Source organism: Garra rufa, chromosome 5 (assembly GCF_049309525.1).
Source record: "Garra rufa chromosome 5, GarRuf1.0, whole genome shotgun sequence".
Classification (NCBI taxonomy): domain Eukaryota; kingdom Metazoa; phylum Chordata; class Actinopteri; order Cypriniformes; family Cyprinidae; genus Garra; species Garra rufa.
This window is the reverse complement of record NC_133365.1, coordinates 56,070,556-56,085,630: the sequence shown is the minus strand read 5'-3', so window position 1 is coordinate 56,085,630 and position 15,075 is coordinate 56,070,556. Positions and strand designations below refer to the sequence as shown.

Below are 15,075 nucleotides of genomic sequence, written 5' to 3'. Positions count from 1 at the left end.
TAAATTTCACTTGTTCATATCTGCAGAAACCCTGTAAGTCGCTGGGGTATATTTGTAGCAATAGCCAAAAATACATTGTATGGGTCAAAATTTTTGATTTTTCTTTTATGCCAAAAATCATTAGGAAATTAAGTAAAGTTCCATGAAGATTTTTTGTAAAATTCCTACTGTAAACATATCAAAATGTAATTTTTGATTAATAATATGCATTGTTAAGAACTTAATTTGGACAACTTTAAAGGTGATTTTCTCAGTATTTTGATTTTTTTGCATCCTCAGATTCCAGATTTTCAAATAGACGTATCTCGGCCAAATATTGTTCTATCCTAACAAACCCTACATCAATATAAAGCTTATTTATTGAGCTTTCATATGATGTATAAATCTCAGTTTTGTCAAATTTAGCCTTATGACTGGTTTTGTGGTCCACGGTCACATATGTACAATGGTGCTTGAAAGTTTGTGAAGTTTGAGAGTTTAGAATTTTTGATATTTCTCCATAAATATGACCCAAAACATCAGATTTTCATATAAGTCCTGAAAGTAGACAAAGAAAACCCAGTTAAACAAGTGAGTTGTGAGTTATGGTTTGTTAGGATAGGACAATATTTGGACGAGATACAACTATTTAAAATCTGCAAATTTTTAGCAGTGCATTTTACTAATCAAAAATGAAGTTTTGATATATTTACGGTAGGACAGTTACAAAATATTTTTAAGGAACATGATGTTTACTTAATATCTTACTGATTTTTTTGGCATAAAAGAAAATTATATACATAAAATTGTTAAAAATTGAGATATTCATATATATTTATACTGTATTTTGTTTTCATTTTCACTTGAAGTTTTAGTAATTTTGTGTGTTTGTCATTTTTATTTAAAAAAAAATTCTATATGGATTATTTGTAGATAGTTGATAATAGATTATATATAATTTTTATTTGTTAGCTCTAGTTTGTTTCGTTCTAGTTATTTTAGATTTAATGAAAATTTAAATAATAATAATAATAATAATAATAAATGTACAAAATTACTTACAATTTGAGTGAAATTATAATGAAAACATAATATGAAAAAAATAAAAATATAAAAAAGAACTATAATATTAAAATATTAATTGTAGTTAATTTAGTTTTTCAAAAACATTCTGTGATATGAGTTACAGTGAGTACAATCACTTCAATCACTTATTATATGTGACCCTGGACCAAAAAAAAAAAAAACATTGTATAGGTCAAAATTATAATTTTTTCTTTTATGCCAAAAATCAGTAAAATATTAAGTAAAGATTGCGTTCCACAAAGAAATTTTGTAAATTTCCTATTGCAAATATATCAAAACTTAATTTTTAATTAGTAATATGCATTGCTAAGAACTTCACTTGGACAACTTTAAAGGCGATTTTCTCAAAAAAAAAATGTTTGCACCCTCAAATTCCAGATTTTCAAATAGCTGTACCTCACCCCAATATTGTCCTATTGTCCTAACAAACCATACATCAATGGAAAGCTTATTTATTCAGCTTTCAGATTATGTATCCTTCAGTAAAAAGCCTGCTTTGCACATCACTTTGTGACAAATTCATAACTCAATCAGCATTAAAATGTGACAAAAAAATGTATCAAAGTTGTTTGACTCTAACAAGTTCAGTAACAAGCACCAGATGCAACACTGCAAATAATGCTTTTCTTACTTAGATGTGTTTGGCTTGTTTCCAGCCAAAATATCTAAAAAAAAATCTTAAATCAAGAAGGATTTTCTAAACATTATTGTCTTGTTTTCAGAAAAAAAAAGATGTTAAAATGAGGTGAGTTTTTGCATGAAACAAGCTAAATAATCTAGTTTTCTGCTTATTTTACGGATTATTTTGCTTATTTTAAGCAAAAACTCACTTAATTTTGACTTCTTTTTTCTGAAAACAAGAAAATAATTTTTCCTCGTCTAGAAAATCCTTCTTGATTTAAGAATTTTTCAATATTTTGGCTGGAAACAAAACACAAAAATCTAAGTGAGAAAAACATTTTTGCAGTGAAGTCATTGTTTAAAGCATCTGCTTCACTGCAAAAAATGCTTTTCTTACTTAGATTTTGTGTCTTGTTTCCAGCCAAAAAATCAAAAAATTCTTGAAACAGGAAGGATTTTCTAGACAAGTAAAAATTGTCATGTTTTTAGAAAAAACAAGTCAAAATTAAGTGAGTTTTTGCTTGAAAACAAGCAAAATAATCTAGTTTTCTGCTTATTTTACGGATTATTTTGCTTATTTTAAGCAAAAACTCGCTTAATTTTGACTTGATTTTTTCTGAAAACAAGACAATAATTTTTACTCGTCTAGAAAATCCTTCTTGATTTAAGAATTTTTCAATATTTTGTCTGGAAACAAACAAAAAATCTAAGTAAGGAAAGCATTTTTGCAGTAAAGTCATTGTTTAAAGCATCTGCTTCACTGCAAAAAGTGCCTTTCTTACTTAGATTTTGTGTCTTGTTTCCAGCCAAAATATCGAAAAATTCTTGAAACAGGAAGGATTTTCTAGACAAGTAAAAAAAAATTGTTTTCAGAAAAAAAAGTCAAAATTAAGCGAGTTTTTTGCTTGAAACAAGCAAAATAATCTAGTTTTCTGCTTATGTTACGGATTATTTTGCTTATTTTAAGCAAAAACTCGCTTAATTTTGACTTCTTTTTTCTGAAAACAAGAAAATAATTTTTACTCGTCTAGAAAATCCTTCTTGATTTAAGAATTTTTCGATATTTTGGCTGGAAACAAAACAAAAAATCTAAGTAAGAAAAACATTTTTGTAGTAAAGTCACTGTTTAAAGCATCTGCTTACTTAGTAAATTCAGTTTAACGCAAATGTATTGTTTGTTTCAGGACGGCTCTTGACTGGGCCAGACACTTCAGTCAAACTGAGGCTGTAGATCTGCTGGAGTCTCACATGTGAGCCCTGCCTTTGATTTGATTTCAGTCTGACTGTACAGCCCCTGCGGAGGGTATCTGGGTAGACTATGGTCATGTATTGTGACTGTGTGTGTGTTCAGATGGTGTGCTGAAGCAGGGGAGCTGGACGAGTCGTCTCTGGTTCAGACGGCCTCCTCAGAGATGAATCCTGAAGACCAGGAGCTGCTCAAAGCGTATCATCACAGCTTCGACGATGAGAAAGTGGACCTGGATCTGATCCTGCATCTGCTCTTCAACATCTGCCAGAGCTCTGATGAGGGTCAGTCTTTCTTTCGTTTGATAACACAACTATGTTGAAACCGCTATTAATCAGGCTCATATGTTTCATTCTCAGGAGCAGTGCTGATATTCCTGCCTGGCTACGATGAGATTGTCTCTCTGAGAGACCGCATCCTCTTTGATGATAAAAGGTTTACGGATCACCAACAGAGGTCTGAAAGTGGACTCTTTTTATTCACTGGGTTTGGTTGGGATTGTTTAAAGTAAGATATTATTGGTTATCCCACCCCATGATGATTACATTAGAACACAAGACACTGCAAAAAATGCTGTTCTTACTTAGATTCTTTGTCTTGTTTCCAGCCAGAATATCTACAAATTCTTGAATCAGGAAGGATTTTCGAGACAAGTGAAAATTATTTTCCTGTTTTTAGTAAAAACAAGTCAAAATTAGGTGAGTTTTTGCTTAAAACAAGCTAAATAATCTGACAATGGGGTCAGAAAAATAATCTAGTTGTCTGCTTGAAATAAGATTATTTTTCTTACCCCATTGCCAGATTATTTTGCTTGTTTTAAGAATAATAATTGTTTGAGTAAAAATAATTTTTACTTGTCTTGAAAATCATTCCTGATTCAAGAATTTTTAGATATTTTGGCTGGAAACAAGACAAAGAATCTAAGTAAGAACAGCATTTTTTGCAGTGAGGCCTTTGCTGAAAGAAGAGTTATATCTTTAAAATTGCTTGCAGTCAAGAAAATAAACAGCTGTAGAGAAAATAGATATAGATTTCAAAAATGTTGTCAATACCAGAATATTGACTCCAATTTGCTAATTATGCTAAAACATGCATGCTAACAACTTGCTAATCATGTCAACAACTTGCTAGTAACATGCTAATCATCCTAGAAACATGCTTGCCACATGCTAACAACTTAATCATGGTGGAAACATGTTAGCAAATTGTTAATCATGATAAAAACATGCATGCTAACAACTTGCTAATCATGCTAGCCACATGCTAACAACTTAATCATGCTAGCCACATGCTAACAACTTAATCATGCTAGAAACATGCTAACAACTTGTTGGTCATGATAAGAAACATGAGAACAACTTGATAATCATGCTAATAACATGTTAATCATGCTAGAAGCTGACTAGCCACATGCTAACAACTTGCTAATCATGTTAGCCACATGTTAACAACTTAATCATGCTAGAAACATGCTAGCAACTTGTTAATCATGCTAAAAACATGCATGCTAACAACTTGCTAATCATGTTAGCCACATGCTAACAACTTAATCATGCTAGAAACATGCTAACAACTTGTTAATCATGTTAGTAACATGCTAGCCAAATGCTAACAACTTAATCATGATAGAAACATGCTAGCAACTTGTTGGTCATGATAAGAAACATGAGAACAACTTGATAATCATGCTAATAACATGTTAATCATGCTAGAAGCTGACTAGCCACATGCTAACAACTTGCAAATCATGTTAGAAACATACTAGCCACATGCTAACGACTTAATCATGGTAGAAACATGCTAGTAACTTGTTAATCATGCTAGAAATATGCTAGCAACATTCTAGCACCTTGTTAATCATGCTAGCCACATGCTAACAACTTGTTAAACATGCTAACAACTTGCTAATCATGTTAGAGACATGCTAGCCACATGCTAACAACTTAATCATAATAGAAACATGTTAGCAACTTGCTTATCATGTCAACAACTTGCTAGTAACATGCTCATCATGCTAAAAACATGCTAGCCACATGTCAACAACTTGCTAGTAACATGCTCATCATGCTAAAAACATGCTAGCCACATGTTAACAACTTGCTAATAACATGCTAATCATGTTAGAAGCGGACTAGCCACATGTTAACAACTTGCAAATCATGTTAGAAACATGTTAGCAACTTGTTAATCATGCTAGAAACATACTAGCCACATGCTAACAACGTAATCATGGTAGAAACATGCTAGCAACTTGTTAATCAAGCTAGAAACATACTAGCCACATGCTAACAACGTAATCATGGTAGAAACATGCTAGCAACTTGCTAGTTATGCTAGAAACATGCTAGCCACATGCTAACAACTTGTTAAACATGCTAACAACTTGCCAATCATGTTAGAGACATGCTAGCAAATTGCTAGTCATGTTAGAAACATGCTAGCCACATGCTAACAACTTAATCATAATAGAAGCATGCTAGCAACTTGCTAATAATGCCAACAACTTGCTAGTAACATGTTCATCATGCTAAAACATGCTAGCAACTTGTTAATCATGCTAAAAACATGCATGCTAACAACTTGCTAATCATGTTAGCCACATGCTAACAACTTAATCATGCTAGAAACATGCTAACAACTTGTTAATCATGTTAGTAACATGCTAGCCAAATGCTAACAACTTAATCATGATAGAAACATGCTAGCAACTTGTTGGTCATGATAAGAAACATGAGAACAACTTGATAATCATGCTAATAACATGTTAATCATGCTAGAAGCTGACTAGCCACATGCTAACAACGTAATCATGGTAGAAACATGCTAGCAACTTGCTAGTTATGCTAGAAACATGCTAGCCACATGCTAACAACTTGTTAAACATGCTAACAACTTGCCAATCATGTTAGAGACATGCTAGCAAATTGCTAGTCATGTTAGAAACATGCTAGCCACATGCTAACAACTTAATCATAATAGAAGCATGCTAGCAACTTGCTAATAATGCCAACAACTTGCTAGTAACATGTTCATCATGCTAAAACATGCTAGCCACATGTTAACAACTTGTTAATAACATGCTAATCATGTTAGAAGCAGACTAGCCACATGCTAACAAGTTGCAAATCATGGTATAAACGTGCTAGCAACTTGTTGGTCATGCTAACAACTTGCTAATCATGCTAATATCATGCAGGTTAGAATGTGCAGGATTCATATTTAAATCTGTGATATTCCGTGTTATACAGGAAGTTCTGGATCCCGCAATTCCGTCCACGTTTTCCGCTTTGCTTTAATGATAGGAGCCTAAATAAACAGTGTTAATACAGCTCTTATCAAAACGCATTCTTAAAGTACCGCTACTAGTAAAATGCGGAATCGTAGCGTTTTTAACGCAGGGTATCGCCATAACTTTTTTGGTACCGGTGTGTCGTGCAACACCAGTCTGCATTAGTTGCTGATCAACTGTCCATCTGCAGGTTTCAGGTGTTCATACTACACTCCAGTATGCAGACGTCTGACCAGAAGAAGGTTTTGAGGAACACTCCTAAAGGCGTTCGCAAAATAGTGCGTATCTGTTTCTCTTATTTCTATAAACTTCACACGGATTCTTTTTAATGTAAACATCTAAGACAGTTTCATTTCAATCACCAGATTCTCTCCACCAACATCGCAGAGACCAGTATTACAGTCAACGATGTGGTTTTTGTCATCGACTCCGGAAAAGTTAAAGAGGTAAAAAAATGAAAATGTTCTTCCTCTCAGGTCATCCAACATGTAGATGAGGTTGTTTGTTCATCAGATTTGGAGAAATGTGTCACTCCATCACTGTCTCACCAGTAGATCCTCTGCAGTGAATGGGTGCCGTCAGAATGAGAGTCCAAGCAGCTGATAAAAACATCACAATAATCCACAAATAATCAGTTAACATCTTGAGAAGACAAAAGCTCAAACAAATCCTGCATTAAAACCTTTTTTAACTATATATTAAAAATGGTAACTAATAAACATTGCACTTAAAAAAATCTACTAAAAATTAAAATGATGAAACAAAATTCAAACAAAAAAATAGACATGGAAACTTAACAGAAATACTTTTGTGTTGAAGCACTAAAAATCTGCACTGAAAATAAAGAAAACATAAAACTGAATTAAAAAAGTAAAAATTAGAACTATTAAAAATGACAACAAAATTACTAAAAATTAAACGTATTTTAGTCAAAAACATCTTAGTTTAAACTTTTTGTTCAATTGTTTAGCTAGTCATTTCAGATTTAGCTTAATTTCTTGTAATTGTGTTAGGTGCTTTTATTAGCTGTCATTTTTACAATTAGGTTTAATTCATTTTCATTTCAGTTTTAGTTTATTTATTTTTCAGTGTGTGATTTTAGTGCTTCAGTTAGTTTTAGTTTAAATTTAATTTTAGCATTTCAGTTTTAGTTTAATTTGTAGTCATTTTGTTGTGTGCTTTTGACATTTTAATTAGTTATAATTTTCTTTTTTTATTATTCAGTTTTAGTTTTTATTTGTTTTTAATGCAGAATTTTGGTGCTTCAACAAAAGTATTTCTGTTAGTTTCCAAATAAACATTTCTAATTTTTTTTACGTTTACATTTTGTTTCATTATTTGAATTTTAGTAGTTTTTTGTGCTTATTTTAATTTATTAGTTGGCATATTTACTATATGTGACCCTGGACCACAAAACCAGTCATAAGGTTAAATTTTACAAAACTGAGATGTATACATCACATGAAAACTCAATAAGTAAGCATTCTATTGGTATATGGTTTGTTAGAATAGGACAATATTTGGCCGAGATACATCTATTTGAAAATCTAGAATCTGAGGATGCAAAAAAATCAAAATACTGAGAAAATCACCTTTAAATTCTCCCAAGTTCTTAATAATGCATATTACTAATCAAAAATTACATTTTGATATATTTACAGTAGGAATTTTACAAAAAATCTTCGTGGAACATGATCTTTACTTAATTTCCTATTCATTTTTGGCATAAAAGAAAAATCAAGAATTTTGACCCATACAATGTATTTTTGGCTATTGCTACAAATATACCCCAGCAACTTAAGACTGGTTTTGTGCTCCAGGGTCACATATAGTTAAAAAGGTCTTAATGCTGGATTTGTTTCAGCTTTTGTCTTCTCAAGATGATGTATTGTAATGTTTTAATCAGCTGTTTAGACTCTCATTCTGACGGCACCCATTCACTGCAGAGGATCCATTGGCGAAACAGTGATGGAATCACACATTTATACAAAGCTGATGAACAAACAAAAGCTAAAGTGCTTCTTTTACAAATCCAGTTTTAATTCTGTACTACTGTACAGAGCCGCAGTCAGGATTGAATCTGTTCATGTGTTGCGTTACAGAAAGCCTATGATGCTCTGAATAATGTGACCATGCTGAAAATGGTTTGGATATCGAAGGCCAGCGCTCTGCAGAGGAAGGGCAGGTAAGTCACGGTCTATTCGTGTCTCAAACATGATGAGCGTTCGATTGCAGAACTGATGAAGAAGCCGTTTAATGTGTTGTTTAGAGCGGGCCGCTGCAGACCAGGCATGTGTTTCCATCTCTTCAGTCGTCTGAGGTTCAACAACATGCTGGAACATCAAATACCTCAGCTGCTGCGCATGCCGCTACAGGTACACGCCTGTACAAACACACACACTGCAAAAAATGCTTTTCTAGCTTAGATTTTCGTCTTGTTTCCAGCCAAAATATCTAAAAATTCTTAAATCGAGAAGAATTTTCTAGATGAATAAAAATTATTGTCGTCTTCAGAAAAAAAGGTCAAAATTAAATGCATTTTTGCTTGAAACAAGCAAAATAATCTGCCAATGGGGTAAGAAAAATAATCTTGTTTTCTGTTTGAAATAAGATTTTTTTTCTCACCCCATTGGCAGATTGTTTTGCTTGTTCTAAGCAAAAACTCACTTAATTTTGACTATTTTTTTCTGAAAAAAAGAAAATTTTTACTTGTCTAGAAAATCCTTCTCGATTTAAGAATGTTTAGATATTTTGGCTGGAAACAAGACGAAAAATCTAAGCTAGAAAAGCATTTTTTGCAGTGCACGCCACTGTTTTTTTTCACAACACATACAGCGGCATCGTGACATGATAAAGGCCAGAGTTATGAACTGCACACCACTGTTTTTTAAATAGCACACAAAACATTGCAATTGAAGCTTATTTCCACCACAGAATAATAAAGGTAACTGCAACTTTTTATCTCACAATTCTTTTAAAAGTGTATATCTCACAGTTTCAGACTCTTCCTATCATCATTGTGAGTTTATATCTCTCAATTGCAAGTTATAAGCTATAACTTTTTTCAGAAGGTCTTCAGAAGAAAATCGAGTCATTATTCAGATCAATTCAGTTCAGTAAGAGAGTTGCAAAGTTTATTGATTTTGACTGAGTGTTCTACACTGCAAAAAATGCTTTTCTAGCTTAGATTTTTCATCTTGTTTCCAGCCAAAATATCTAAAAATTCTTAAATCGAGAAGGATTTTCTAGACAAGTAAAAATTTTCTTTTTTTTCAGAAAAAAATAGTCAAAATTAAGTGAGTTTTTGCTTAGAACAAGCAAAATAATCTGCCAATGGGGTGAGAAAAAAAAATCTAGTTTCAAACAGAAAACAAGATTATTTTTCTTACCCCATTGGCAGATTATTTAGCTTGTTTCAAGCAAAAATGCATTTAATTTTGACCTTTTTTTTCTGAAAACTAGACAATTTTTACTCATCTAGAAAATTCTTCTCGATTTAAGAATTTTTAGATATTTTGGCTGGAAACAAGACGAAAAATCTAAGCTAGAAAAGCATTTTTTGCAGTGTAGACTTGAGCAGGCATACTACATACTGCAGTTGTGTGAATATTACAGTATTATTCTGTGTGTCTGTCAGGAACTATGTCTGCACACTAAACTCCTGGCTCCCATTTCCTGTCCGATCGCTGAGTTCCTGTCTAAAGCGCCTGAGCCGCCACACGTGCACACGGTCAAACACGCCGTACAGATGCTGAAGGTCAGTCAATTTCTTATTGTGTCACAGTAGTTGTTTACATGCAGCGAATAATCCATTTAATATTTGATTGATGGGTCAGTATAACTGTAAACCTCTAAATAATCCAATTAAAAGGGGTCATTTTAGCTGTGAATGAGTGCATTCTCAGTTACTTTAAAAAAAAACAAGTGCTTTTGCTAAATCTCTGATAAAGCAGATATGTGACCCTGGACCACAAAACCAGTCATAAGTGGAAATTTGTCAAAATTGAGATTCTTACGTCATCTGAAAGTATGTAAATAAAAGTAAAATAAGCTTTCCGTTGATATATTGTTTGTTAAAATAGGACAATGTTTGTCTGAGATACAACTATTTGAAAATCTGTAATCTGAGGGTGCAAAAAAATCTAAATATTGAGAAAATCGCCTTAAAAGTTGTGCAAATGAAGTTCTTAGCAATGCATATTACTAATCAAAAATATTTTTTATATATTTATAGTAGAAAATTTACTAAATATCTTCATGGAACATGATCTTTATTTAACATGCTGATGATTTTTGGATCGATAATTTTGACTCACACAATGTATTTTTGACTATTGCTACAAATATACCTGTGCTACTTAAGACTGGTTTTGTGCTCCAGGGTCACATATGGCACTGCACATGCACTAAAGTGTTTTTAGATGTTAAGAATAGATATAATGCACATGTAAATAAATATGCTAAACAAATCATCAAGTTTAAGGAAATCGGATTGGATTAATTTGGATTAAGTGAATGTAAACATGCCAAACGAGTTCACATTGCAGAAACACTTCAACTGATATTTCAACTTTTTCTAGATTTCCTGAGGTGTTTTATGTGCATTGATTATATCTATAATTTTGAGTTGTACAAGTATGTGCAAAAGTTTGCATCCCCTACAGAATCTGCAAGATGTTTATAGTTTGAAAAAAATAAAGAGTGTCATTTTGTTGTCTGTCAAAAATCTAAAGAAAAACAAAACGTTTTATGTTTTGTGTCACATTTGATCCATCAGGCTGGTTCATAAAGTCTGATTTAGTGGTAATATGGAAGCAAAAACAGCTCAATATTATTCAAAGACTCAAACTGAGCAAAAATATGAACTTGCTGCAGATGCTGATATTTATATGATTCATTTCTGATGCTTGTAATGTAAATCAGTGAGATCTTTATAACAGTATAGCAGATGCTGACATAAAATAATGTAAATATTAGTGGCCACACTATATCTCCCATAATATGTCATAATAAGATGAGATTGAAATGATCCAGACATATAATGCAATGCAATCCAATGATGGTTGAGAGATAAAAAATGTTCCTCAAAAGATCCTTTTTAATTTTCTGTTTTAATTTCCTTAATTTGTGCTTAATATAACAGAAATCATTAGCTTTCCTGCTCTGTTGGTGTTGCTAATAAACGTCTAGAATATTTTGGTTATGTCCGATGCTTCTCTTTCTTTTTGGAATTATTAGACACATTTCATTATTTGTCTTTTCAAATGCCTAGGTCTGTTTAATTTCCTTAATCATAACATTTCTAGCACTATTTTCACATGTTTATTCAAGCAATAATATATAAATTATCTCATGTATGCTTCTCTAAAACCAGAGACGATTGATTCCAAGTAAAAACTGTATTTTTTCTTTACATTTCCAGAGAGCGAAATTAACGAAATTAAAAATTACTAAATAAATTCAAGGCACTATAATTTCCTTCTCCATTTGATACAACTATTATAGCTATACAATATATATATATATATATATATATATATATATATAGATAGATAGATAGATAGATAGATATAGATATATACATATATACATATATAGATATATATATATATATAGATAGAGAGAGAGAGAGAGAGAATAATTTTATTTTGCCATATTCATGATTTATGAATTTATAAATGAAAACTTTGTTTTGAAGTGTAAGCTATTCGTTATGTTCGTATATATTTATTATAAAGAAAATTTGTTAACTTATTAAGTTGATTTAATATTCTTGATAATAAATTTTTAAAGGAAGTTAAGATGTTTAAAAAATTAGCTTGTAGTCTTTATATATTTAGGGCTATAGGCTAATCTTTTTCTTAACTTTTATTACACTGCAGATCGAAATAAAATAATTCTAGATCATATTTAAAATGAGAGAATCACTGATTTAATTTAGAGTTCTTTGAAAATGAAACTATTTAGATCTGTGTAAAAGAAAGACTCTGTGAATCTGTGTTTTTCTTGTAATTAAGAGCATTTCTTTTGACAAAATTACCTATTAATGCAAAATCACGCAAAAAATCTATTCGAAAACGACTGGCAATGACTGTTTTTTTTTTTTTTTTTTTTTGTGACGACTGCAAACAGCGACTGAGCCCGACTGGAACAGACTTTTTAGGCACGATCCATGATCAAGACCAAATTCCATTCATAATTGGCATGACAGTCTTCTAGTGTGTTCTCGGCTTAATAAGTGCTCATCTGGGATTATTTCCAACTCTAGACCATCGACGCCATGGACCCCTGGGAGAACCTGACAGAGTTGGGTTATCACCTGGCTGATCTGCCCGTGGAGCCGCATTTAGGGAAGATGGTTCTGTGTGCGGTGGTTCTGAAGTGTTTGGACCCTATCCTCACCATCGCCTGCACCCTCGCCCACAGAGACCCGTTCGTGCTTCCCGCTCAAGCCGCTCAGAAACGCGCCTCCATGCTGTGCAGGAAACGCTTCACCGCCAACACCTTCAGCGATCACATGGCTCTGCTCCGCGCCTTTCAGGTCAGACTCCATCAGGATATGGAGAAGTTCACTTCCAGAACAAAAAATTACAATGTATTCACCCCCTTGTCTTTATTTCACAGTTGTAAAGAAATAGTTTTTTGAGGAAAACATTTCAGGATTTCTCTCCATATAGTGGACTTCTATGGTGCCCACGAGTTTGAACTTCCAAAATGCAGTTTAAATGCAGCTTTAAAGGGCTCTAAATGATCCCAGCTGAGGAAGAAGGGTCTCATCTAGTGAAACAATCGGTTATTTTCTATAAAAAAATGACAATTTATATACTTTTTAACTTGAAATGTTCATCTTGTCTAGCTCTGTGTATTCCAGTTCCAGACAGTTAGGGTGTGTCTAAAAACTCCCATCTCATTTTCTCCTCGCACTTCAAAGTCATTCTACATCGCTGTTGTACCTTTTTTGTTAAAGGTGTTTGATCTTCTTTGCACGTTCCCTTTGTAAACACTGGGTTGGTACTTCTGCAGCGATGTAGGGTGATTTTGAAATGATTTTTGAAGTTGAAGGGAGAAAATGAGATGGGAGTTTTTAGACATACCCTAACTGTCTGGAACCGGAATAAACAGAGTTCAGGCAGAGCTAGACAAGATGAGCATTTGAGGTTAAAAAGTATAGAAATTGTCAATTTTATTAGAAAATAACCAATTGTTTCACTAGAATAAGACACTTATTCATTGGCTGGGATCGTTTAGAGCTCTTTGAAGCTGCATTTTGGAAGTTCAAACTCGTGGGCACCATAGAAGTCCACTATATGGAGAGAAATCCTGAAATGTTTTCCTCAAAAAACACAATTTCTTTACGACTGTGAAATAAAGACAAGGGGGTGAATGCATTGTCTGTAATTTGTTGTAACTTCTGTCATTTCAATGCTTTTCTCATTTAACACAATAATGAATTTGAATCTTTTGGGAGGTATTTATTTCTCGGCCAAAAAAGATGTGTGATTTAATTTGTGATCAGTTATTCTGAACATCATGTAATTAATTACTGTAATCAAACAAACTGTAATTGTTTGAGAGCCCTAGTAATTATGCGGTTATGATAATCAAACGTACACTTTTATGTGTGTTGATGTTGATCGTCGCAGGCCTGGCAGAAGGCTCGCAGTGACGGCTGGGAAAGAGCGTTCTGCGAGAAGAACTTCCTCTCTCAGGCCACCATGGAGATCATCGTCGGGATGCGAACGCAGCTTTTGGGACAGCTTCGAGCTACAGGTGATGCAGCACAACCATCATTTAACACAGATTTTCATGCAGTTCATGTTCTTCAGTAACATTTCAGACAGACTTTGTATCTCATCTTTCAGTTTGTATAAATCGGCAAAAATTCTGTTACAGTGGAAATATAAACAGAGCTAGAAGGTAAATATTAAAAAAGAACTTTACAGCTCAAATATGAAAAATTAATAAAATCTTGAAGTCATGAAAAATTAAAATTTTGAAAAGTCATGAAAAATGAATAAAATCTTGAAAAGTCATAAATTAATAAAATCACAAACTCATAAAAAATTTATTAAATCTCAAAAATTTATAAAAAATTAATAAAATCTTGCAAAGTCATGAAAAATTAATAAAATCTTGAAAAAAGTCATGAAAATGAATAAAATCTTGAAAAGTCATGAAAATGAATAAAATCTTTAAAAAAAGTCATGAAAAATTAATAAAATCTTGAAAAGTTATAAAAATGAATGAAATCATGAAAAGTCATGACAAACTAATGAAATTATGAAGTCATGAAAAAATAATAAAATCTTAAAGTCATGAAAAATTTATAAAATCACAAACTGAAAATGAAATCTTGAAGTCATGAAAATTTCTAAAATCACGAAAAGTCATGAAAAATCAATATCTTTAAAAGTCATGAAAAATTAATAAAATCTTGAAAAGTCATGAAAAGTCAATAATATCTTGAAAAGTCATGAAAAATTAATAAAATCTTGAAGTCATGAAAAATTAAAATTTTGAAAAGTCATGAAAAATTAAAATTTTGAAAAGTCATGAAAATGAATAAAATCACGAAAAGTCATGAAAATGAATAAAATCTTGAAAAGTCATGAAAAATGAATAAAATCTTGAAAAGTCATGAAAAGTCAATAATATCTTGAAAAGTCATGAAAAATCAATATCTTTAAAAGTCATGAAAAATTAATAAAATCTTGAAAAGTCATGAAAAGTCAATAATATCTTAAAGTCATGAAAAATTAATAAAATCTTGAAGTCATGAAAAATTAAAATTTTGAAAAGTCATGAAAAATTAAAATTTTGAAAAGTCATGAAAATGAATAAAATCTTGAAAAGT

At 32.1% G+C, this 15,075-nt stretch overlaps 1 protein-coding gene across 2 annotated transcripts in view; it reads left to right on the top strand.

Annotated features, from left to right (window-relative positions):
* The window catches only part of LOC141335460 (3'-5' RNA helicase YTHDC2-like), a 42,636-nt gene that overhangs the window by 16,625 nt on the left and 10,936 nt on the right, over nucleotides 1-15,075 (top strand). For both annotated transcript variants that reach the window (XM_073840934.1, XM_073840933.1), the window contains exons 13-22: nucleotides 2,871-2,936; nucleotides 3,038-3,216; nucleotides 3,292-3,388; nucleotides 6,412-6,499; nucleotides 6,587-6,667; nucleotides 8,324-8,406; nucleotides 8,491-8,596; nucleotides 9,859-9,978; nucleotides 12,490-12,762; nucleotides 13,865-13,991. In XM_073840934.1, coding sequence (XP_073697035.1) covers nucleotides 2,871-2,936; nucleotides 3,038-3,216; nucleotides 3,292-3,388; nucleotides 6,412-6,499; nucleotides 6,587-6,667; nucleotides 8,324-8,406; nucleotides 8,491-8,596; nucleotides 9,859-9,978; nucleotides 12,490-12,762; nucleotides 13,865-13,991 — 1,220 coding nt within the window. The remainder of the gene's footprint in view (nucleotides 1-2,870; nucleotides 2,937-3,037; nucleotides 3,217-3,291; nucleotides 3,389-6,411; nucleotides 6,500-6,586; nucleotides 6,668-8,323; nucleotides 8,407-8,490; nucleotides 8,597-9,858; nucleotides 9,979-12,489; nucleotides 12,763-13,864; nucleotides 13,992-15,075) is intronic.